Here is a 25,285-nt window from a genome sequence, read left to right on the forward strand (position 1 = left end):
CCAGAGATTTAACACTTTAATAACGACTTCTCCGCAGCCCAACGGGGCAGCCGACCCATCCTGTCTCGCCGCAGGGCCGAGTGCGCACCCCACACTTGCCACAGGGGCAGCCGACAGGATGCCCTGAGGACACAGAGGGCCCTCCCCGCCCGCTGGCCTGGCCAGGCCTGCACAGCAGGACCTCTCCTCAGAGTAGTGGCCAGGCCCGAGAACATCCCTTCTCTCCAGGCCGTGGGGCGGGACGTGGTGCCGGCTCCCCTCGACTTCGGCTCCCCCTGCCCCGAGCGCCCGCACGGCCGGCCCTCCGCCAGCTCCTGGCAGGCCTGCAGCCCATCCCACGGGGCCTGAGCGGAGCGGCCTCTCCCAGGGCGGCCCCTTCCCAGTGGAACGTGAACACGGCAGGTGCCCACCCACTGCGAGGCTCAGGCCCTGCGTGGTGGCTCCTCACCGAGCCACCGGCCCCGTGGTCCGACTCCCGACCTGACCCCGGGGGGAGGCAGCTAGAGCCCTGTCAGGTCCACGATGGCTTTGATGAAGATGGCATCATCGCGCACGTAGGAATTCTTGGCCTCCATCTTGGAGACGGGGCAGAAGAGGGGGCAGCCGCTGGCGATGTTCATGTCACTGACCGGCCTCTGGAAAGAGGACGAGGTCACGTCGGGTCTAAAGGCGTCGATCACGTGCTCCCGGTTGTTCTGGTCGAGCAGCATTAAGGTCACCTGGAAGAGAGTGGCCGCACAGGGACGACACCGAGTCACGCCCCACCCAGCCCCAGCTCCCTGCCTGGGTGATCGGTGCCCATTCCAGCACTTTCTGTCCTTCAGGCCCCGGGGTCTGAGGCCGCAGGGGACACTGCGGAGCCATGCTGGCTGGCGCCTCGCCAACTCGCAGTCACGTGACAGAGGCTCTCATACGGAAGAGCTCGCAGAGCACCCACTGCCCTCCTGAAGGGACAGTCCTTGTCCGTCAGGAGCCACAGCTGCCCTGCGCCGCCGCCTCCACCAGGAAGCCCACAGGGCCAGCCCAGCGTGGCGGAGGGAAAGCGATGACGCCGGCACCTTCAATCCCTGCACCAGGAGCCGACTCCGGGTCTCAGAGCGTCCGTAACCCCTAAAGGCACAGGCTCTGCAGCTGTACCTGTCCTCGGGGACCGACTCCGAGGCAGCGTCTTTAACCGCTGGGCCCGAAGCCTGGGGACCGACTGGGCAGAGCCCGAGGGCCTGTCCTGACTACCTCACTGCCCTCGTGGCCCCCGGGACAGCCGCTGGGACAGCCGCACGCACCTTCTGGTTGAAGGGCCAGCGTAGGAGCGCGTCGTGGGGGCCCTTCATCACCACGAAGAAAAGTGACAGGTGTGTCCCGCGCCCGGTGCCGTCTCCGTTCAGGTAGATGCGCAGACACATCTTGTAGCCGTACCTGCTCGTGTAGAAGGCTGTGGGGAGACGGCGCCCGTGACCCCATGCCGAGGGCTCCCTGAGAAACCCACACACGCAGAAAACGCCCAGGTCTGGGGGTGCATACCCGTCCTCCAACTCCGTACGCTTAGCTCCTCACGGACACGAGCGTCCCGAAGCAAAAACAACTAATTAGGGAAAACCTTTCTAAGAACCCCAAATGCAAGCCCACCACGGCCACACGTGAACCAGCCGTGAAGCTCGGCGCTGGTCGACCTGAGCCCGGCTTGGAGGGGCCTCAGCCAACACCCAGAGGGTGCCCGGAGACGCCCACTAGCGGACCTCCCTGCCTTCCTGCTCGCACCTCCAGGAGCTGGACCCGGCTCTGCTCCAGCTGCGGGGGAGGGGGGCTCCAGCCGGGGCGCACGCCTGACCCCCTGCCCTCGGCCCGCTTCTGTCAGAGCTCGGTTCGGGAGAGATTCCCGTCGGCAGGGGTGACCCCACTCCTCCGGGAACGCGCTAGCAAGGACGGGCCTGCCAGAGCCCAGAGCCCAGAGGACGCTGCCCGGACAGTCTGCCCCCCACCCCCACCCCCTGGAAGCCAGAGCGTGTGCTCCGTCCGGGACCGGCTGAGGAGACGCAGCAGAACCACACAGCAGCCCTGCCTACGGGCCGCGATCCCTGGCCCGTCCCAGGCCGCCCGCAGGAGAGGGACCTACATGCTAAGCCCGCAGCTCCAAAGGCGCTGCGGGAGTAACGGATGCGTGTGGCTCTCTCCGTCAGAGGGGATCGGGTCTATGCAGGGGGCCTGGGCAGGTAGGGGCACGGCGGCCCCGGGAAGGGCTGCGGAGCACCTGCGGCCAGGCCAGAGCAGAGGCCCCTGCTCCCAGCACCCGCTCGCGGCTCCAGCCTTGAAGACCCAGCGGAGCGGCGGCAGGCGCGGGGAAGCCCTCTGCAGGCAGCCCCCCCGCTCCCTCGCCCTGTCGGGGAGGCGCTGGCGTCTCAGACCGCAGCAGCTCTGAGGTGGACTTCAGGCCAGCACCTGGCGAGAAGATGGCGGGCGTGCGGCCCGCCACGGCCTCCTGCCGCTTCCTGGCGAAGTCGGAGATCTTCCAGACGAACACGCCGTCGAAGGTGGTCGCCTCCATCTCATGGACCTTCTGCTCCAGCTCCGCCATCGCCAGGTCCTTCAGACCGATGCTCCTCTCCAGCTGCTGCACCTGGGGGCACGGGGGCCCTGTGAGGGCGTGGGGCTTCCCGGGCGCCGGCGGGCGGGGCCGTGGGCCTCCATCCAGCGCGCCTCGGAGGCCACCCTCGCGGGGAGGTGCCTATGGCAGTGCCCCACACCCACCTCTCCACCAGCTTCGGGTAGCACAGCAGCCCCCAGCGGCCCCCAAGGTTTCACTGGGCTCAGCTGGTCTCGAGTGAGCTCCGTCCCCACGAGATGCCCAACCCCACCTATGCCCAAGGTCAAGAGCTCAGTGCAGGAAACACGCTCGCAGCACCCACAGCAACCACGAGGCCCGTTCCCTGCGGCCACCTCTACCCCCTCAGGCCAGAGAGACAAGGCTGCCTCGGAGCAGCCGCTGGGACGCCCACGTGAGGCCCATCAAGGGAGCAGAGCTCACGAACAGAGGAGGCACAAGCAGAAAGAACGCTGTGCTAGAAACAGAAAGCAAGGGGCCGTCCTTGAAATCCCCGCTCAGGCGCCTTGATGCCCCGGGCCCGCCCGGACTAGCCCCGAGCACCGCGGGCCCGCACCTTGTTACTCAGGGCCTCGATCCTGTCCTGGTCCAGCCGGTGCTGCCGGCCACAGGCCTCGGCGGTCATGGCCACCCTCTCCACCTCTCGGTTCAGGACGCAGACGATGTTCTCAAAGGTGGCGGTCTTCCTCTCCAGGGCCTCGCACCGCTGCCGCAGCTCCGCAGCCTTGGGGAGCAGCGTGCTGGCTTCCCAGCCCCCCATCTCGCTCTGGCTCAGGAAGGGGTCCCCTGCCCCAGAGAGGGGCTTGGCCTCCAGGAGGCCGCCCAGCAGCATGGCCAAGTGCTCCCGGAGCCAGTGGGCCTCGTGCTGCGGCTGCTTCTCGCTCTCCACCTGCGGACAGAAGCGGGGGCTCAGCCCTCCCTGCCCCTGAGCCCCGCGGACGGGCTGCGAGGTGAGGCAGCGCAGGGACATGTCCCCGCGTGTCACCTGTTGCTACCTGGAGCCGCTACCTTCCGAAGCACAGACCGTCCTAGTAACTTCTCTGCTTGTACTTGACGTAACAGGGAGGAGCACACGCGTGTAAGAAGGTGCCCAAGCGGAGAGGAGACCCGTAAAGCTAACCTTTCCCAAAGTCTTCAATATTCTTTATCACATGCATCTGAGTTTCTCCTAAACTTCACAACAAATAAAAAAAATTTTTTTGAGGGGCGCCTGGGTGGCTCAGTGGGTTAAGCCACTGCCTTCGGCTCAGGTCATGATCTCAGGGTCCTGGGATCGAGCCCCGCATCGGGCTCTCTGCTCAGCAGGGAGCCTGCTTCCCCCTCTCTCTCTGCCTGCCTCTCCGTCTACTTGTGATCTCTGTCTGTCAAATAAATAAAATCTTTGAAAAAATTAAAAAAAAATAAAAAGAAAAGAAAAAATAAAAATAAAAATAGGGGTGCCGGGATGGCTCCGCCGTTAAGCCTCTGCCTTTGGCCCAGGTCACGATCTCAGGGTCCTGGGATGGCGCCCCGCATCAGGCTCCCTGCCCAGCGGGGAGTCTGCCTCTCCCTCTCCCGCTCCCCTGCTTGTGTTCCTGCTCTTGCTGTCAATCAAATGAATAAATAAAATATTTTAAAAATAATAAAATAATAAAAATAAAAACATTAGATAATCTCGAACAACAAAGTCCACGAGACACAGTGCCCTGAGAGCTCATCCCGAGTGGTGCTGGGACAGGTGGTCCCCTGGCGGTCCAGGGGTGGGTGGGGGGGCAGCGCATGCCTAACACGGGGCTGGGGGCTTGAGGTCAGGGTCAGAGCAACGAGCCCAACACCACCTTCAGCCTCGGGGTACGTCTGGCTCCATTGGCTAGAAAGCCTGCGTCTGCTGCACTCTGGGCCCACAGCGGGCCGGCGGCAGCGCGACGACTGGGGAACACCACCTCTGCCACGTCACCACATGCAAAGAACGGTGGGAGGGGCCGTTCCTGGGGCCGTACCTGAGACCAGGTGTCCGGGCTCCAGAGAACAGCAGCCCTGCGACAACCGCCACGGAAGGACTGCCGGGGGGTCCGCGGGCAGCAGCGCGCCAGCCGTGCCCCAGGCCCTCCGAAAGCCGGGGGCTGCACCTCCCACCCCCGGGGACACAGCAGTCGGGGAAAGAAGGGTAGAGGCCAGCAGAAGCCTCAGCGAGCGGCCCAGACGCCAACAGGTCAAGGTCCTGGGGTGGGAACAGGTCCGTGTGCGTGAGGACAGCCAGGCCAGTGACCCACCAGGGCCACAGAGGCCACCGAGACAGGGGAGGCAGGTGGGGTCCCGGACCTGTCTGCAGGAAGCAGGGACCTCCCCGGGTGGACCGGACGCGGCGCAGAAGGCGGGGGAGGCCCACAGTGACTGCTGGGCTTTGGCTGGCACCCCTGGGGTGACACAAACTACCCGTTTGGGGCAGGTGGGAGGGCTGGGCTGGGGTGGGGGTCCGAGTGCAGCTGAGGCCTGAGATGCCCACGAGGTATGAGGGAGGTACAAAGCCCGGGGCAGTTTCAGCAGAGGGAGGTGGTCAGAGGTGGGCCCCTGAGTGAGCACGAGGACAAGTGGACGGAGCAGAGCCCGAGCCGAGGCCAGGACAGCTGAGGGCTGAGGAGGCAGCAGGGGAGGTGGGAGGGAGACCAGGAGGCCAGGCCGGAGGCTCAGCAAGGCCCGCGCTGGGGAAGAGGATGCACAGCATGCTTCCGCGGGGCCCCCTTTCGGGAGACAGGGAGCTGCCGTAGGCCCCAGCGGACCCGTGGCCAGTGGGACTCACCAACTCGGGGCAGCCGACGACGTGGAACCTGCACGGGACCCGGCACTTGCCACACGCCCTGACGTGGTCCTGGAACTACACGAAAGGTCGCCCTAAGTGCCGCTCCCTTGCCCTCCCTGCCTGGCCTCTTCCGTCTCACACCGAACGAACTCTGACGACCCAGTCGGAGAGCCCAAGGCGCGCACGCACGCACACGCGCAGCTTGCGGGCGTCAACAGAGGGAGGGGTGCGGAGGGGAGTGTGCAGCCTGGGGACCTGCACCATGGCCAGCGGCCGAGCACCCGCAGCAGCCCGGTCCTGCACCGGGCCTCAGCGCCGTGTGCTGTCCGAGGCCCGGGGCTTTGGGAGAAGGGAGGACGGCCCGGCCAGGGCCCAGACGCCCACCACTGACCCAGCGTGGCGCCGGCGCACGACCGCACTGCCCAGCAGCACAGGTGGGAGAAGCCAGAGAGAGCGACAGCACGTGTGCCGGCCACGGAGCCAGCGGCCCCTCCTGCCGGCCAAGATGGGGTGGACGCTGCTCTCTGCGGTGGGCAAGGCCAAGGGGCGGCCACGGGACCCCTTAAGAACGGTCCGTCTGCCTCCACCCTCTCCCCACCGCCGGAGACGGCAGGCGTCCCCAGGGGTCCCGGGTGCCCAGCAGGAGAAATGCAGGTGAGCCCTAACCCAAAGGCCCATCGAATTCGTGATTTGAGAACCACAAACGGAAACTCCGGGGATGGTCTTTCTCAGCTGTCGCAGGGCGAGCCCCGAGGGTGTCACGCCACCCGCTGCTGGGGCTGGGGCCTGGGCTCTGACCTGTCAGCACACTTGCCCTAGTTCTCACTCGGGACCCACACAGCCGTTTTACCCACATCCGCGACCGTTGGGTCCTGAAGGGCGATCTCAGAGACCGGTAAGCAGAGAGACGCATGGCGGCGCACCCCCGAGAGCCCGCCTCCCGCCTCCCGGACTGCAGACGCGGGGCCCGACCGCGTGTCGCACGAGCGCCAGAGGAGCCGGAGACCGGCCGCCAGCACAGCGTCACTGCTGGCGTGTGCAGCGCAGGAGCTGCGTCCGGGGCGCCAGCACCAGCACGCCCCCCAGGCTGAGACCAGCAGGGACCAAGACGCCCTGCAGCAGGTCGGGCCGCTGACACGGAATCGGGCAGAAATCGTAACCGCGACAGGCAGTCCGAGCCCACAACGCGGCCTCTCTTAAAACGGAGCAGCGAGGGGTGCCGGCGTGGCTCAGTGGCTCTGGGTTTCGGCTCAGGTCATGACCTCGGGGCCTGAGCTCAGGCCCCACGTCGTACTCCCTGCTCGGCGTGGAGTCTGCTTGTCCCCCTGCCTCTGCCCCTTACCCCACCCTGCCCCGCGCTCACGCTCTCTCTCAAGAAGACCAAATTAAAAACAAACAAAAGCAGAGTCCCCGCCCCGGCCACTGAGGTGTTCTAGACGTAGACGGACAGTGGCGCCGGGGGAGGCACTGGGCCAGGGTCTGGGGCGTGTGTCGTTTCTCTCAGGCTGGGTCACTTCCGCCTCCGCGTGACAACACAGTGGCCCACAGGTGACCCAATGCTCTCACCACAAGCCGACACTTCCCCGTCGGGGCCAGGTCAGAGCCCCACACCACGGGCACAAGCACACGCTCCCGCAGCCCCGGTCCCGGGAAGCCGCTTACTTTCTCCCGTGAGATCTTCTTCTTGCCGCAGCCGTCGCAAGTCAAGGGGAACTTGGGACAGACTTCGTGATGCGCCTGAAAGACAGCAGATGCGGGCCAAGGCGCGCATGAGGTCACCCGTACCGACTCCTGGCCGCATTCTGGGGCAGCAGCTCCTGAGACCCCCAATGGGGTCGGTCCTGCAGGCGCTCAGAAGCACCGGAGACCAGAGCCGCCCCCTCATCTGGCAGCTCCAGGACACCACAGGAAGGACAAGCCACCGGTGGTGCTTCGGGGGGACGCTGCTGCCGGTCACCCCGAAACTGGGCCATGGAGGGTGCCAGTGGCCTCTCTGGCCCCGAGGAGCAAGGCCAGCAGGACAGGCCACGGCCCTGCAGGGGCGGGAACGCCTCCGGGAGGCCCCCCAAGGCGCCCCAAGGCAGTCTGGCCGTCAGGAGGCCTCCACACAGATGGCTCCAGACGAGGGGACTGAGGAACGCAGCAGGGAACCCTGGGGACGCCATCGGCCAACCCTACAGCCCAGCTATTACAACAAATAGGCAGAAAAGGAAAGAAAGACACCCCCAGAGCACCATTACAGATGAAAAGACCTTGTAGACATGTCATCGAGAAGCAGTGTGGGGACAGACGCCACAGACGTCACTGAACGTGGGCACCGAGTGAGGCCGGGAAGGCAGGGAGTCACCAGTAAGACTCAGAAATGACAGCAAGGCGCACAGCTCTCCAGAGACTCAAGAATTTTGAGAGAGAATGACACAAAGCCTGGGACCTATGCGGTAAGCGTGGGGACCCTGACGCAGCCTGGCACGCGCGGACACGGACACGGGCGAGTGCGGGCGGCATGGCCCTTCCACGGCCGCCGTGCAGGTGCAACCTGCTACACTCAAACAGCTTTTTAAAACGCGTTCACTCTGCCTTCATCCTCAACCCAGTTCCCCACCCAGAACCTTCTACCTCGTGGCTGGGAGGGAAGGGCTGGGGGCACGCAGCCGAAGTGCCAAACTGGCCACAGCGGCGGAGGGCGCGGCTCAGCGGTGCGGTGACGGCCCCACGGGGCCGGGCACCCTCACCTTCATGTCCGCCCAGCAGCAGGGCGCCCGGCAGTGCCGGCAGCTGAGGCTTCTCTCCGGGCACTCATGCTCCGAGTGACGCTCCTTCTCCCCAAGGCGAACCAGGCCCTTGCACGCCGGGCACTCGGTCAGCATGAACGGGCAGTGTCCTTCATGGCAGCTCTGGCAACAAAGGCAGCAAAGCGTCAACACGGCGCACAGGGGACACTACAGGCCGCCATCACTGGGCCCCATGTGCGTTTGGAGATGGCCACCCTGCTGAGGGCCACTGGGACCTGTGCCGACCCCACAGGTGCCAGGTGAGGGGTGCCGCCCCGCGTGCCCGGATCTCATCCGCTGCAGGACCTGTGCTCCAGGTCAGAGGCGAGGAGGACTCGAGTCTAGCTGTCGGCACCCCGCCCACGGGATACCCCACAGCATTCCTCCCTGGGGATGCTCCGGAGTGACACTCAGGGACAAGAGGACCACGGTCCAGAGAGCGAGAGGGGCCGCTGAGGGCAGCGACAGCATGGGGTGCAGAGAGCAGGAGCAGAGGGCACTCCACGGGTGGCAGAGCCCATGCTCCGGGCGGACGGCCTAGAGCAGGGCCGCTTCCAAGTGGACCAGAGGCCCGGGAGTGACGAGAGTCTACGTGCCGGGAAGACAGGCCACGCGGCCAGACCAAGCAGCGAAGGACCGGGAGCCCGCAGCTCGTGCCACGTCCCTCTCTGACAGCCCGCACAGGCGGCGTGCACGGGGAGGGCGTGTGGTGGCTGCGGGAGGCCAGGCCCAGCCTGGGGCCCTCCAGCCGCCTGCCCCGGGAGGAACGTGCGGGGAGGCGCGGCAGAGGTAGAGGGAGGAGGGTGGGCAGGCGCTGCCCCGCTGGAGCCGCAGAACCACGCAGGTGGGCGCGGGAACCCGGCTGAACCTCAGCTGCCGGCCTTCCTGAGTGAGAGCGGGACACTGGGGGTGGGGGGGGGTCGGCGCCAAAGGTGGGGCAGGGCAAGGGCAAGGACCCGAGGCCCGTCACAGGCCGGCCCTGCAGGGCCCGGAGCCCACGGTCCCGCACAGCCTGCAGGCCCGTGGCAAGTCTGCCAGGAAGGGGAACAGCAGAGGGGCACAGGGCAGAGGAACGGGGGCTCCAGGTTTGTTTGCTGTTCGGGACTTTCATCGTGGTAAACCATACACGACATGAAGTTTACCATCTTAACTGCTTCTAAGGGCGCCAAACACATTCACGCTGTGGGGCACTGTCCCCTCCATCTGTCCGCAGAACAAGGTCATCGTCCCACACTGGACTCTGTCCCACTGAACCCTGTGCCCGGCCCCACCCCGCCCCCGACCCCCCGCATCTGTGGGTCCAATGCCTCCGTCCTCCAGCGAGTTTCCGCTCACACACAGAATGGGTCCTTCTGTGCTGGGACGACCTCACTCGGCACCACATAAGAAGTTTTAGGCAGGACACACTAGGGCACACTGGGGACGACGAGGAACCTGCTAGGGAAGGAGGCGAGATCACTGTGAGAGGAAAGTCCTGGACTGGCCCAGAGCAGGAGGAAGCCCTCCACTGTGGGCTCAGCATCTGCACAGAGCTCTGGGCTGGGGCAGCCACGGGGCGCGATGCCCTCCCGGGGGACTGGGTCTTCAGGGCTTCCCTGACAAGCTTGGTCGTGGCGCATTTGAAAGAAGCAGGGGGGCCCGGAGACGTGCCGTTCCGGGGCGGGGAACATGCTGGCCGTGTCTCCAACCTGTGCCACAGGCTTGGCTGTTGGGGCAAAAGCCCAGCACTTCCAGAGGGAGCAGAAGCCACGAGTGAACTCCAGGGACACGTCTGGTGGGGCCCACACCTCCTCGCAAGCGCCCATGCCACAAGCTCCCGGAGCAGGCACCCTGTCCTCTCCCCTCCCACGGGGACACACTCAGACCAGATCCACGCTCCCAGCAGGCCTCCCTGGTTAGCCGCCGCAGCCCAACCGAGCATCCCACAGGCTGCCACGTGAAGTCCCGCTGTAGGAAGGCTGCACACCAGGCTGGCTGGCTAGGACACGCCGTGCCGCACGATGGCCCAGCAGAGGGCCAGCCCCACGCGGTCACCTCAGCCTGGCTCCCTGCCGACGTGGCCTAGCCCCCGAACCCACCTGCACTGCAGCAGAGCCCGCCTTCGCCGAACCCCCAGGATCCCCAGGGCTGTGGCAGACGGACGCCACGCAGGCCCCCGTGAACCAACGGTAGGCAGCGTCTGGGCTACGCCAACCTCGTAACAGTCACAACGCACCCGGGAGGAGTCCCAGAAGTGATCACAGCTCACGAGACGGAATACGATACTCGCAGACAGGCTGCTCGGAGTTAGTTAAGGACGCGGACCACACGGCAGGACACCTGGGGATCGCTGCGGGGGGCCCCCAAGGCAGCACAGAGCGAGCTGGCACCAGCGAGACGGGCAAGGGGGCACAGCCCTCTGCTGACTGCCATCCGTAGCGGGTCCGACCTCGGACACGTGCCCATCTGTCACCCCAGGACCGCCTTGGAGCAGGCGCAGGGCACCGCGCCCTCGTGGGATCAGAGAGAAGCACACCCTGGAGAAATCGGAAATCGGTATTTGTTCCAGCAGAATCCCAGCTGCCTCCGCAAGCAGCGCTGTGACGCCTCGGAGTCTGCTGGCACGTGTGGGGGGACGGAGCACGCCTGCCCCGGCCTCGCCTTTCAACTGTGGCCTCCAGGGACCTGTGTCCCTCTCCGGAGCTTCTGCGGAGAGCCTTTCCCCGGCCGGACCGGCCCTCCCGCGCCGCCACCACAGGCCCGCGCCTGCTCGGGGCCACCTTTGGCACTTGGCAGGCGCTCCATAGACGTCTCTGACCCGAACTGGAGACTGAAGTCACTGCCTTCTTAGAAAACATCAGACACTGTTGCAAAGGAAAATCTCATTAAAAGGCTAACCGGGAACTTGCGAACAGCTCAGCCACAGCACCAGCATTTCACAACGCCACCGTGAGTTCGAGCTCCGCCAAGGGCAGCCAGGTTGGCTCGGAGTGGAGGGCGGGTGTACGTGGAGGCCTTGATCTCGCTCAGGCCTGTGACGTTCACAGCCAAGGACAGGTTTTACCAAAGGGTCAGGCCTAGAGTCCCAGAGCAGTGCCCGCCCTCCCACATGACCAAACCCACCCTCTCAGGGACTTTCCGGGGCTCTCCGGGCCAGCCAGGGACTTTCCAGCCTACATGCCTGCAGAGCCGTGGCCGAGCCCACAGGCTGGCTGCGGTCCCTGGCCCGAGGCCCAAGGCCCACGAAGCCACCACCCGCCCACACTATGGGCCTGGAGGCAGCAGAAACCAGCCTCTCAGACTCGAAGGTGGGGGTGATTCCACCTGCGCCCAGGGCGTCTCTGGGTCCCTGCAGAAGGCAGCACAGCTCCCCGTGCCCACTCCCTATGCCCCACAGGGCCTCCTATACCCACCCAAGCCCCAGAGCCTGCTCAGGCTCTCCACCCCCTCAAGAGAGATCCACAAACCCACGGCCTCCTCTCCGGACACCCCCGGGCAGTCAGAGCTGCCCCTTCTGCTGAGCAGAACCTCTGCCTGCATGACGCAGCCCGGGGGCCTCTGGGTCTCAGTCCTGGGAGTCTGGGAGTCTGGGAGTCTGGGAGGCACCAGAAAGGGCGTGGGGGGCCCAGAGCTGCTCCACTTCGAAGACCCAGGTGCCCGCCGGACGGAAAGTGCATCTCTTAGCCTGCCCCACCAGAGCCTCCTCCCTAGACACAGCCAAGCTGCTGTCTGGAAACACATGGCTTACAGCCCGGAGACCAGGGAGTCTGACTGGTCAAGGGAACAAGGGAAGGGGCACCCGGGTGGCTCAGTGGGTTAAGCCTCTGCCTTTGGTTCAGGTCATGGTCCCAGGGTCCTGGGATCGAGTCCGGCATCAGGCTCCCTGCTCGGCGGGGAACCTGCTTCCTCCTCTCTCTGCCTACTTGTGATCTCTGTCTGTCAAATAAATAAGTAAAATCTTTAAAACAGAAGAAAACAAGGGAAGTTCGGCACACAGGCCGAGAGCAGGAAGGGAGAAGCCTGCTAGAAGCTCAGGTCGCACTTCCAGCCCCAACGGGCCCTCCACCACCATCACGACTCAGTGCCCAGTGTCCGCCCTATGACAGAGGCTATCCCAGGGCCTGGGGCAGGAGCGTGCCTGAGCTTTGGAGAGCCAGGGTTCCACACCAACAGCCCATCCGGCCTCGCCAACAGGGCTGCCCACCGCGAGAGGCCAACCCGCCACTCTCCACGACTCCTGGCCTCCCGCCCTGGTGGTCGCCCTGCCCCCTCCTGCCTCTCTGGGTTTTACTGCTCTGGGGCCCTCGCAGGAGTGGCTCCCACAGGACCGACCCTCTAGGACGGGCTCAGGTCACTGAGCACAATAGCCTCCGAGTCCACCCATGTCAGGATTTCTCTCCTTCCTTTGTATGGCTGAATACTGGTCCACAGTGTGGACGGACCAAATACGGTTCGTCTCCTCCTCAGGAGGAGGACACCCGGCTACCATGCCGTCTGCGTACGGGCGACCGTCGGAGCCGCGCTAGTTACAAAGCGGGGACAGCCACAGCAGCGAAGCCACGGCAGCTGTGCCGGTCTGCCCGCCAGCTGCTACGCACACCGACGCGGGGACGCAAGCCCGCCCTGCCCACTGACACGGGCACACCAGCCGCTGCCCTGTCACTGGCCAGGGCCTCTCTGCGGCCACAGACCGAACATACGGGATCCTCCTGCCACTCCCAACGTCCACGCGGTTCTAAGTAAGAAAGCCCTTGTCTGAAAACACCCAGGAAGATCCCACCAAGCAAAAAAGCTCTTTTCCTGCATGTTCTGGGAGATGTGGCCACGGTGCCCTCAGAGCCAGCATGACCTCTGTCCCCTTGCGGCCACCCTGCCATGGCATCCCGCCGAGCGGACAACTGGGCCCGGCCATGAAAATCTTCCCCCGAGGCACGACCCTGTGAGTCCCCGCGTTTGGACGGCGAGCAGCCACGGGCTGGCCCAGCACGACTGCTCTGGGGGCGGGGCTCAGGCTCGGAGGCCGCGCAGGGGACACCCACCTCGTACTCTTTAAGGGTCCCCGTCCAGGTGCAGCCGTCACTGGGACAGACAGCCGGCAGGCTCTCCACCTCCCTGCGCGCGGCGTTGTCTGGGAAGGCCTGAGGAAAGCGTTCCGAGGGTCAGGCCTCCCCCTCCCAGCGGCCCGCCGCCGACCCCGCCACCGGACTGCGAGGCTCCTGGGCCGAGGCCCAGGCCCCAGACGCCTCTGGTGCGGCCGCTCCCAGCTCTGGACGTGACCGTGGCTGGGAGGGCCGCATCCCAGCGGTTCCGGGACCACGCGGCCCTCGGGGGTGTTAGAAAAACACCAGAACGTTTTCTGTTCACTTTGATGTTTTTTGCTCGAAGACTTTTCACTTACCGAACCACTTTCCAAAATCGAGACGCCTTCCTCATATATGCCCTCGTGCACGCAGGCGGCGCAGTTCTGAGGCCCGGAGCTAGCGAGCGAAGGGGAGGGCCGGCCGTCACACGACGCAGAGCGCGGGCGCCTCGGGCCACGCGCAGTCCCCGCTGTGTTCTCGCCTTCCCGCCCGGCCCTCGTCCCTGGCGAGCTCGCACGCAGGCTCCGCGCTGAAGATCTCGGAGCTGGGGGACGACCCGCACCCTCCGACCGCGAGACCCCCTCCCCTGCAGACACCGGGGCTCTCTGCGCCCACCCCTGCGTCCACGGGCCACTCAGAGCGGCCGCCGGGGGCTCCTGCGTACGTGTCCACCCACTAGAGCGGCGCAGCCCGTGCAAATGCCCGTGCCAGTCGGGGGCCGGTGAGCGGTCCTGCGCCCACGCGACCCACAGGAGGCGGCCGGGATCAGTGAGTATGTCGCACCCCGCGGCCGCAGTGCCCAGTTACCAGGCAGCCCCGCCTCCCCGGCCCCAGACTTCACGCTGCCTTGAGCCCGCGCCTCTGCCCTCAGGGACAGCCCCGGAGCACCCGTGCAGGCGCCCCGCCGTACCTGAGGATGCCGGTCAGACAGGAGGAGCAGTAGCGGTGGCCGCACTGCGCCTGGAAAGGCCTGCGCAGCACGTTCCTGCAGGCCGAGCACAGGTACTTGTCCTCCGGCTTGGTCCCCAGGAGGGTCTTGGAGAAGCCGGGCTGCAACAGGTCTAGGGAGCCGGGAGGGGTCGCGCCGGCCGCAGCCATGAGAGCCGCGCACCACCGCGCCCTGCGGAAGAACAGAGAGCAGGTCACGGCGGGGCGGGGGTCCTCGGACGGGCCCCAACTGCGGGGCAACAGCCCTGCCCGGCAGTGAGGGGTCCGGGCTGAACGGCGGCGGAGGGAGGAGCGGCGCCCAGCACTCCGCAGGAACCGGGAGCCGCCAGCCCAACCGCCGCACACACGGGCCGAGGCTCAGCGCGCCCACCCGGAGCCTCCAGACCCACCGGCCGCCCTCAAGGTCACCCGGCCCACTCCGCTGGGACCCATGGGCAGAGCGCGTGCCGGATGCCACCTTCCCGCTGACACCGGCCATCCGCAGTCCTTTACGCCTGTGCCTTCCTGACTAGCCCAAACATCCCGCAGTCAGCCCGGCAGGAAATCCTGACCTGCCCGTGCTCGGTCCGAGGCAGCAGCCAGGAGGCGGCCACCCTAGACGTCGGCCTCTCCAATGTCACCCCCGAGAGGAGGCACGCAGCCCGCCTGGCACCACTGCTCTGCTCTCTGGCCACCGTCAGCAGGGTCCCTCTCCCTTGGGAGCTGCCCTTTGCTAGCCCCCAGGCCTTGGCAAGGCCGCCGGGGCAAAGCAGCTAGGACGCACGCGCTGGAAAAGGGACAGGCTTCCACGGCCTTCTGAGCCCTTCCACGGGACACACTGTCCAACATCCAGTATTTCAAAATCAACTGGCCCCGCCAACCCTGAGAAAAGGACGACGACCCAGCAACCCTGGCGTGAATCCGTGCTCACTCCGAGCTGCCCAGCCCCACCGCCAACGCTCCCAGCAGCTTCCTTCCCCAAATGCCCCTGGAAACACACCTGTCCTCTCACATGTGCACAGGGAGCACGCCAACTTTCAAACCGGGACGTTCTGAAAGAACAGGGCTCTTTCCTACGCCTGTAAGTCTGTCTTCATTGTCCTGAGCTGTCCGGACAGCACAGGAAGCAGTGACAGTGTGGCCCTGTCTCCCGTCTACTGGGCAAACTCCCTTCCAGTGAAGGCTTCTGGGTCTGTGAGGCCTGCCCGGGCTGGCCAGCGAGAGCGCACACGTTCCAGCTCTGTAACCCGCCTTTACTCCTCCAACCACTGGACAGACCGGGGGCGGGGGTACCCACGGCCGCTCAGCAGGACACCAAGAGCCCCTCGCGCTGGTCACACGCCGTCAGCATGTGTGGGCGTGTCTGGGCCCCCGCACCATCCATCAGTCCCTTTGACGACTGGGGGAAGTCATTCTCTCCAGCCGTCAGGACACAGACGTGTGGGCACTAGAAGGTACCAGCAACAGGCCCTCTGGTGGAAAAGCTAACCCAAGAGCCTGAGAGCTCACCGGTGCACGCACGGTGCTGGCCAGGGCGACCGAGGTGGAGGACGTCCTCAGCCCACAGTCTTCAAGGCCACGTTTGTGCGACAAGCACTGAGCGAACAAAGGACTCGTCCACGTGCACTTACTCTCAGGCGAGACATCCCGCATGTCCCGCCTTTCTTCGGGGCACGCTACGAAACCGATTTCAGGACCCATCAACAATCTGACGGTCATTGCTCTATGGACTACGTTAGACGGAGACGTTTACCTTTAAGTAACACCAACCACAGCAATGAGACGCTTCACGCCTGTTTCATGTTCAACTCGACAAGCGAAACAGAACACACAAGAAGGACTCCAGACTCACAGCCGTGTTTCACACGGACGGGCAAAGTAAGAGAGAAACAAACCCCACCATGACAGGGTACAAGAGCTATGGTGATGCTTTTCTCTCTTGAAACCGCACGGAGCCGCCGCCCTCAGCGCCGGGAGTCGGGGCTCCCCCTTCCCCGTCCTGGCTGGAAGCCGGGCCCGGCTCTCTGGCCGGCTGAACTCACTGCACCAACCACCAACGGACTCCCGCGAGCTCTAGAAGAACCACGAATGGCCTCTCTTTCTGAGTGATGAGGAAGGTAAAAGGCCACGGCGCGCAGCCAGGCCTCCAGGACCTCACCAACACGGCCTGCTCAGTGGTCCCAGCTGGCGGACACGGTGATGCTCTGTGCTCCTGCTCTGAACGTGGAGAAGCGGCCCTGGAGAGCCCGAGGAGCCTGGCCACACCTCACACTGGCCCAGGGGTCCCAGCACCGCCCATGCTGTGCCTGCGGGGTTCCCAGCTTCCGTCCCTAAACGTGTTGTTCAAATCTCATTCGTAAACACATCTAAACTTTCGAGAACTGCAATGAAAGACATCATGAAAACTCTAAAGCGTTGTTCCAAAATGTGAGTGACACTTTGAGGGGTGCCTGGGGGGCTCAGTAGGTTAAGCGTCTGCCTTCGGCTCAGGTCATGATCCCAGGGTCCTGGAATCGAGCCCCACATCAGGCTCCCTGCGGCTTCCCCAGCTTGTGCTCTCTCTGACAAAAATTACAAAAAAGAAAAAGTAACACCTTGAAGGCCGTCACCACGGTAAGTCCCGCTGCGATGCTCGCCTCAGCCCCAGAAGAAGACTTCCCCGTCTCTGACCCTGAACCTCGGAACGTCTAGGTGGTCTGCCCATGCCCAACCATCTGAAATGCCACGGGCCTGGGGGCCTCCCTGGATGAGCAGCACCGCCCGCCGCACGGACACAGGCCCGGGCAGGCGGGTGAGGGGGGCAGCTACCGCGTGCAGGAGTCAACAGCAACCCAACCTAAAACCAGAACACCCTACTGGTCCCGTCAAGCTTCCAAATCCTCTTCCGGGGAAGTGCGCTATGAACGGCCCCATCTGCAGTGGCTTGCGGGAACGCGGGAACAAGCACTCTGACTCCGCGTGTCCTGGAGTTCAGACTCACTCGTTCCCCCACACCAGGCTGCAGACACGAATGCACGAAGCTCCTACAACGAACAGATTTCTGTTTTGTTAAAAGGACATTTCTAGGGGCGCCTGGGAGGCCCAGTGGGTTAAAGCCTCTGCTTTCGGCTCAGGTCATGATCCCAGGGGCCTGGGATGGAGCCCCGCATCGGGCTCTCTGCTCGGCGGGGAGCCTGCTTCCCCCTCTCTCTCTGCCTGCCTCTCTGCGGACTTGTGATCTCTGTCAAGTAAATAAATAAAATCTTTAAAAAAAAAAAAAAAAGAGCATTTCTACCAGACACAAAACAGTACTTCCAGAACGGTTCCAGTTACCCGAAGCTTGACCCTGGGACAGCAGAAGCCGGGAGGCAATCCCCTTGGGTGGCACGGGGCTGTAACCTGCCAGATACTCCCTCCTCTTCCCTGTTCCTGGCACAAAGCTCCTAAAACCCCTGGGATTTCCTGAGCCACGGGGAGGGGGGGCCTCTCTGTTACTCATAAGCCCCTTGTACGCCCACCCCCACCCCAAGGCCAGGGAGAGTGAGGGGCTGGAGCCTGACCTCATCACCAACGACCAATAGTTTAATCAATCCTGCCCTTGTGACCGAGCCCCCGAATGCCCTGAAGAGTGAGGCTCAGAGCTCCCGGGCTGGGGACGGTCACGGTGCTGAGAGGCGGTGTGCTGGAGAGCGCAGAGGCTCGTGTCCCCGCCCCACGCCTCACCCTGTGTGTCTGTCCCATCAGCGATTTCCTGGAATCCGTGTTTGCGGGAGTTCCCTGAGCCGCTCCAGAAACCACTGAGCCCACGGATGGGGTCCCAGGAACCGCCTATCTGGTGTCAGAAGGACCATGAGTAGAGAAACAGCCATTTTCCATTCAGGGGGTCAGGGCCTCCACACCAACCAACGGGACCAAGAGGGAGCCTCTCAGGGCGCCAGAAGCGCCCGTACACACGGCTGAGCGCGCACCTCGCCGTGTCCGTAGGGCGCACACATTTTGTCGCACATATACCTCAACTTCAAAAAAAATTTTTTATAAAGATGGGATTTCTATTCTCAAAGAGTCAAAAAGGGCCTTAAGTCTCTAATAAATCCCTAATCCTCTCCAAAACCACCTTGTCTCGTAGTATTGAAAATGGCAGAGCAACCTGAAAACCAGGTTCTGACCTGGAAGAAGCCCCCCAGAGAGCGGGGGGCATCCAGCCCCTGGACAAGCTCAGGTCCTGTCTGGGTGCGGAGCACAAGGACCCAGGGAAAGGGGCGTCCCTGCGAGAAATCGCCGGCTGAGCCGGAGGCCACAGGGCAGCTGGCCCTGCCATTCCAGCCTGGGGCATGAGCACAGGGCAGCGGCGCGGGTCCCCGAGAGACAGGTTCTCTCCTTCCCACAACCAGGCGCTGCCCAAACTCATAACAGATGAGCCACGGGGGTGCCTGGCTGCCGGGCAGGAAGGGGGTATCACCATGCCGCCAGCAGACACACGGGTTCAACCCTCAGCCGGTGACACCCGAATGCCAGGGACCGAGCTCTCCAAGTTCACGTCCCCACTGACAGCTCCACTTTGTACGACACCATAATTCCACGTCCCACTTCAGCTGCCCGCACCCAGGTCCGAACCCGGCCGAGAAGCCCGCCGAGGCAGTGCTCAAGAGCTCCAATCAGCAGGGGGAGCCCAAGACCCGCCCCCCCCGCCGGGACTGGAAATCCACTGTAAAATTATAAGTTTCTACTGTAGTTCACGTTTTTCCAGGCTCGGCGTACTGCCAGAGAGCAGCCCGGTACCAACTTCACGGCCAACACCTGCTCCTACTACCGCATCGGCATCGCGAGCCAGCGCCCTGCGGGCGCTTCTGGTCCAGGCGTGGGCTCACGCGTCTTCACGCAACTGCCACCCTGAAGCTCAGCATCTGTGGTTCAAGACCAGGGCTCTCGGTAGGGACAGGGTGATCTGTTGGTCATGGTGCAGCGACTCTCCAGTCCTCCTGGCCCAGGTGACTGCCCTGCTCCCCTGCCCCTCCCCCTGACCTCTAGATGTCAGTGGCTGCACTTCCCCCTGCCCCCTCCACAGCTGGGCCCCCATCTCAGCCAAGAAGCACCCCCGCCTTCGGCTGCTGCAGCCACATTCTCCGAGACCGCTGTCTCCCACCCGCCCACCGGAGCGTGTCAGTGAATCCTGCAGCACTCGCCCCAACACCTGGAATCGGAGCACAGTGCTACGGCCAGACCCTGGCCACCACCCCCGTGACCGGCCCTCCTGGCAGCCAGAGGAGCCTGCCCCATGGTTCCGCCCACCGCCCTGCCGGTCCGAGGGCTGGGCTTCCTCCACAAGGCCTTCCCTCTCAGCGGCCAGGAAACCCGCGCCGCACAGGCTGGTCTCTTCTAGAATGTAAGCTAGGCACCAGCAGGTAGGGACTGGGAGGGCAGGAGAGACCCAGGCCATGTCTCCCCGACTGGCCGCTCCTCCATGGATGCCTCTGTCCATTAGTCCCGCCTCTCCTCCACACCAGTCCAAATGGGGCACCTCGATCCTTGATCCCGCACGAGCCAGCCAGAGGCACCCCCTATCCTACCCCCCACCCCCAGCCCTGCTGAGTACTCGCCTTCCTAAGCCACAACCAGGTCACGAGATCCAATGCCCCCAGGTCCCCGCCGGGAACGTGGCCTCAAGCCTGTTCCCGCGCAGACCCTGGACGGTTTCCGCGGAGTCCGCCTCTTGCATGCCCCTCCTGGGCTCAGACCCTCTGTCCAGGGGTGGGAGACTGTGGTGACACCGTGGCATGTCCTCCCTGTGGACACAAGGGCCAGCCCCCGAGAGAGCGGTCCCCACTCCTCTCCACGAGGGAGCAGACCCGGCGCACGGAGAACGGCGCCCCAAGCACAGGCCTGGACTCCAGCACGCAGCGAAGACAGGTGTCACCGCACTCCTGGCATCACGTGTGCGGTGTGCGGGTGACTCTCCCCGGATTTTCTTCTCTGGACCTGCTGGCCCTCGCCTCTCCCCATCTGTGGCGTCCTGCTGGTGCACCGATCACGCCACTGGGAGGGCAGGCGGCTGGAAGTTTCCACAGATCTGACTCTCAAAACACGCACCGAAAAGGCCTTCATCTTCCTGGAGACGATGCTTTCCCCAGAAACAAGTGACCACGGCTGAGTCCTGTGCTCTAGTCCCCAAATTACAAGCACTGCTGTAACCCACTCCTTCAGGTCCCCAAAGAAATGGCGTCTACGTTTACCGCCTCAGGAAGTTTAAAACCCACTTGAGAGAACCCCCAGCTGAAAGCCCCCTCGGCTTGGAGCCCCCCCGAGGGAGCCAGCACGGCAGAGCGGCACGGAGGCACACACAGCCTTCACCCCGAACCTCCCGCCGCACCGGTCTTCACAGGCTCCTGCCCTGCGCCGTGCCTGGTGCTGAGGACGCCGAGGTAGGGGTGGGCTGGCACCACACAGCACAATGGGGCCACAGGACACCGATCCGTGACACTGCGGGGCACCGGAAGGATACGTGGCACAGACTAGCCATGTCGGGAAGCACCTGCAGCCAAAAGGGCTACACCAGGAGCGCCCCGGGGGTGGGGGGGCGTGGACTCTTGCTTTTGACTCAGGTCATGACCTGAGGGTCGCTGGATCGACTGAGCCCTGGGTCAGGCTCTGACAGCGGGGAGTCTGCGGGAGACTCTCTCCTGCCCCACCCACCCCTGCTCCACACTGTCTCGCTCTCAAATAAATAAATGTTACCAAAAAAAAAAAAAGGCCTGCACAGAGCCCCTAAGCGCCAGTGCATGCCTTCAGGAGCCAGGGCCTCAGGGGCTGGGCTTTCTTCTGGGAACCAAGCACCCAGGGAGAGGGGCTGCCCAGATGCGTGGCGTGGAGAAGCCACCGCCAGAAGCAGTGACGGTCTCTGGGGCTCGCGAAGGGCTGAAGCGAAGCCGTACCGCACTTGCGCGGCCAACACCGCGAGGCTGGCTGAGACGGCCACCTAAAGCCCCACCGAGCGGACACAGGCCACGGCCCACCCACTCCCGGCCCCGGTGAGCTGCTGGGTGTCAGCTGCTGTCCTGGGCTCTCCACTGCCACGGACGCCCGAACAGGCTGCTCCAGGTCGCCCCGCGGCAGGATCTGGACCCGGTGCCCAAGGCCATCTCCGCGTCCTCACCACCCGCCTCGGGACGCTCACCTGGCTCCCACTGACACACGGGACGCCCCTCCTGCACCGAGGGACAGCCGGATGCCTCGGGGCTGAGACGAACCCGGGACGTCGCAGGTGACGGGGACCGCAGGGGCGCACAGCTCCCGAACCGGCCGCGGCCCTGAGGAGCTCGCTCTCCCTCCCCGCGCTCTTCATCCCGGGTCCCCCTCCGGCTGCCCGGCGGGCAGGACACGGGCACGACCCGCACGACCTCGGAACGCAGTCCAAGCGCTCCCTGCTCGCCGCGGCTGCGGGGGCCGTCGGAGGGCGCGCACACACCGGCGCTCGGGAGCACTCCGGCCGGAGGAGGAGGACGGGCCGCTCGCCGACTCCCCCCGCGCCCCGCTCGGCGTCCAGCCCGCGGGTGCTCGAGGGTCCCGGGCGGCGCCACGGACCCAGACGGGCCTCCAGGCCCCGCAGGAGCTGGGTGGGGGCGGGGCACCCAGGGGCAGAGAAGGGCGAGGGCGCGCGGGGGCGGGAACGGGGGCGGCCAGGCGAGCCCCGCGGGCGCAGGGCCGGGTCCCTGCACCAGGTCAGCAGCCCCGCCGGGGGCCGGGTCAGGGGCGCGGGGCGTGCGGCGCGCCGGCCCCGGCCGCGACCCCCTGCGCACCCCGGCCGGAGCCGCCGTGGGCGCCCGCGGGCGTTCGCGAACTTTCCTGCGCCGGCCGCGCTGCGACTTTCGGTTTCCGGGCGGCCGGGCTCCGAGAAACCCCCTCGGGCCCGCGGGGCGGCGACCCTGCGCGCCGGCCCCGACTCCCCGGCGCAGCGCGCGCCCGCCGCCCCGGCCCCGCCGCCCCGCGACCCGCGCCCCGCGACCCGCGACCCCCACAGCGCCACTCACCAACGGTCGCCGCGCGCCCGGAACTGCGCGCCCGCCCAGCCGCCGCCGCCGCCGCCGCCGCCGCCGCGGACCCGCCTCCCCGAGCCCGCCTGACTGACGGGCGCAGGGGCCTACCGGGAGCGCCCAGCGAGCCGCAGCAGGCGCCGATTGGCCAGGTCTCGCCCCCGCCCACCGCCTCGGCCCGCCCCCTGACGGACTGACGCCAGACCCTATCAGGAGCGCGCCGGAGGCCGCAGCGGGCGCCGATTGGCCAGGTCTCGCCCCCGCCCTCCGCCTCGGCCCGCCCCCTGACGGACTGACGCCAGACCCTATCAGGAGCGCGCCGGAGGCCGCAGCGGGCGCCGATTGGCTGGAGCCGCCGCGCCCGGAGCACTTAAGGCGAGCCCCAGCTCTGTCCGCGCAGTCGTCGGGCTGCTGCGGGCGGCCGGGCGCTGTCCTCCGGGGGCGGAGAGCGGGCCTCCTGCGGGCAGCGCTAGTGGGCGCCTCCGCTCCCGAGAGCCGGGCCCGTGGGCGCCGCGGCAGCGCCTGCCCCTCCCGGCAGCGCTGCCCAGCGCAGGCCCCAGCGAGCGTTAGGGCTGCGGGAAGTCCGCGGAGCCCCGCGCTCGTGCGCAGCGGGACGGACCGCGGCCCCCGGTCCGGAAGTCCCGCCGGGAATGGTCAAAGGCCGCGAAACTGCACCTTTTAACGTGGTTTTAAGTGGGGGGTTACTTGCGCGAACCTTTCCGCCCATCGAAAACGCAGACCCATGAACCGCAGCGGGCGCAGGAAGGGAGCTGAGCGCGGGCCCGTCGCTGCCCCTGCGTGTGTGACCCGAGGCCAGGCTGCTCCGGACCTGCCAGAGGAGACCATCCCCCCCGCGCACGGTTCTGCTGGGCACCTAAAGAATCCCGTCTCCGCTCGTAGCAGGGCTCGGGGGTGGCAGCTGCTCCCTGCGTTTCTTTTTAAAGATTTTATTTATTCATTTGACAGACAGATCACAAGTCGGCAGAGAGAGGGGAGGAAGCAGGCTACCCCCCCGCCCAGCAGAGACCCACTGAGCCCCCAGGCGCCCCTGCTCCCGGCACTTTGCAGGAAGAGAAATGAAAACTCAGGTCAGAGTCTTTACCCCAAGCCACCCGGCACGTTCAGCACCCCTCTCTGAGGGATCATCTGAGCAACGGGAACGCTTGGGGAGGACGCATGGAAGAACACGCGGGTCAGGGTGACTCGGTGGTGGAGCGTCTGCCTTCGGCTGGGGTCATGATCCCAGGGTCTGGGATGGAGCCCCAGGGCGGGCTCCTGCCTCTCTGTTGGGTGGGGGTCTGCTTCTCCCCCTCCCTACCACTCCACCTGCTGTGTGCACACACGCTCTCTCTGTCCAATAAATAAATTCTTTAGAACAAAACAAACCCGAAAAAGAGGCAGGCTTTGCAGTGTTGTGATGTAAGGGCTCTGCGCTTGGTCCGCAAGTGCCGACATGGTGCGTCAACACTACTCGGTCTGGAGTCTGAACGCCCCTTTACAAACCACGTCCTCGGACCCACCCACTAGGCCACCCTGCCTCTGTCTGAACTCCAGCGGTGGCTCCACGAACTCCGGGGCTGAGTCTGCCACAAGCACCTCCCCAGGCCGACTTACAGGTTCGGTGAGGTTTCGTCCAAATCCCGTAACTAACGGGGCTCCTCCCGGCATCTGGGACACCAAGGCTGTCCCGGGAACCACCCGCAGCTGGGAAGGAAATGCTTCTTACAAAGAGGAGGTTCACCAGCCCCTTCCTTCAGGGTGAAATCAGGAAGCTGTCCGCCTACCTTCCGCAGCGGCTCCCAGAAAGTGTCGGACCCTGCTCTTCCAGGATGCGGGACCGTGTGGCCACCTCGGCCTGGCCCCGAGTCCAGAAGAGATTTCTCTGGCAAAGTTCCTGCCTCCTGGTCCGGCTGCCACCTGTAGACCTCAGCGCCCGCAGGGCTGGGCCGATCTTAAAGGACCTGCCATTGGTTTCAGCAGGAAAATGCTCTTTGACTTTGCTGTTTCCAAGGATTTTCACATACACACATTTTAAAAAATTTGGTTCTGATGACAGGCCTCTGAGGCATGCAGAGCTGAGAACGGGAGCGGACGGCCCAGCCTCGCCCAGACTGGGAAGCGGCCCACCCGCCCCCACGGCCCGCTCAGTCCGGGTGACACCTCGGTCCTGGCTGGCTGGAAAGGGGTGACTCACTCTGGTCGTCAGGCAGCTCAGGGGATTCCCACTCAGGTTCCTTCCTGCCAAAGAGAAAGCAAAACTCCGCCCAACGCAGCTGCAGTGGGAGGGCCTGGGGAGGGCCTGGGGCAGCCCCGAGCAGACTGGGAGGGCGCACCTCGTGCTTCCGCTGCTCCCTGAAGGCTGGGGTCCAGAGGCAACAGAGGGCCGCTGTCCTGGGCCTCAGCGCACCCCCGCCCCGAGAGAGGCATGGACCTGGCTGCACGCTGGGGCGCACACTGCGGCCGACACCGGGCCTGCGGCCGACACCGGGCCTGCGGCCTCCCATACCGGCTCTGCCGGAGGCCCGATGGCTCTCGAGGGCCGGCAGTCCGCCCCCACCGCCTCTGTTTCCCCTTCCCAGAGTGTCACCTGTGCCCCAGGGAGGCTTCCCAATGCCGCCCCTCCTCTCCTCCCAGGCATCCCACGCTCCTCAGAGGCCCTCTCCTCTTACCCTTTCCTCCCTCAGGCAGCCGCTGAGGCAGGGAGCCCGAGGCAGGAAAGCCGACCCTTCCGCCCCACTCAGGACCCCGGACACAGGATGCCCCTCAGGCACCTAGTTCTGTCCCCGTAGGAGGGACCCCTGCTCGGCAGAGTTTGCCCCGCGTGGACGGGCTCCCTCAGCCCCCGCAGCCCGGCCCCGGACCTAACCCCAGCCCTCTCCCCTCGCTTCTCAGACCTGTGGAGGGGAGCCCGGGCCGGCCGCTTCCGAAGGAAGCTGGTTTTGCTCTCACGGTGCGGTCATCTGACAGCGCCTTTCCAGAAGGCCTGCCAAGGGGGGCTCCCCCCGCCCACAAAGTGCACAGCCACCGTGGGAGAGCCAGCCCTCCCCCAGGGCAACCCCCTCAGAAAGGAGAACCACACAAGTCCCTGAGGCCCCGGGGCTGACTTGTCAGCAGCCAGCGCTGGGACGGGCTCATCCTGGGGG

General features: G+C 65.4%; 1 protein-coding gene across 7 annotated transcripts; it reads right to left on the reverse strand.

Annotated features, from left to right (window-relative positions):
• On the reverse strand, positions 1–24,511 carry TRAF2 (TNF receptor associated factor 2). 7 transcript variants are annotated; one of them, XM_032307322.1, is made up of 12 exons: positions 23,927–24,018; positions 23,757–23,846; positions 14,120–14,329; positions 13,527–13,605; positions 13,168–13,266; positions 8,111–8,272; positions 7,041–7,115; positions 5,379–5,453; positions 3,156–3,488; positions 2,437–2,614; positions 1,284–1,432; positions 1–719 (listed from the first exon to the last, which is right to left on the reverse strand). In XM_032307322.1, the coding sequence occupies exons 3-12, from the start codon at positions 14,305–14,307 to the stop codon at positions 501–503; spliced, it is 1,557 nt and encodes a 518-aa protein (XP_032163213.1). In that variant the 5' UTR covers positions 14,308–14,329; positions 23,757–23,846; positions 23,927–24,018; the 3' UTR covers positions 1–500. The 7 variants fall into 7 exon arrangements, with proteins under 7 accessions (XP_032163213.1, XP_032163211.1, XP_032163210.1 ...); XM_032307320.1 differs by lacking the exon at positions 23,757–23,846 and having other exon boundaries at positions 23,927–24,511; XM_032307319.1 differs by lacking the exons at positions 23,757–23,846; positions 23,927–24,018 and adding an exon at positions 22,858–23,076.
• Between the last annotated feature and the right edge of the window lie 774 nt (positions 24,512–25,285).

The sequence above is a fragment of the Mustela erminea genome, chromosome 12 (genome assembly GCF_009829155.1).
Source record: "Mustela erminea isolate mMusErm1 chromosome 12, mMusErm1.Pri, whole genome shotgun sequence".
In the NCBI taxonomy this organism is placed as follows: domain Eukaryota; kingdom Metazoa; phylum Chordata; class Mammalia; order Carnivora; family Mustelidae; genus Mustela; species Mustela erminea.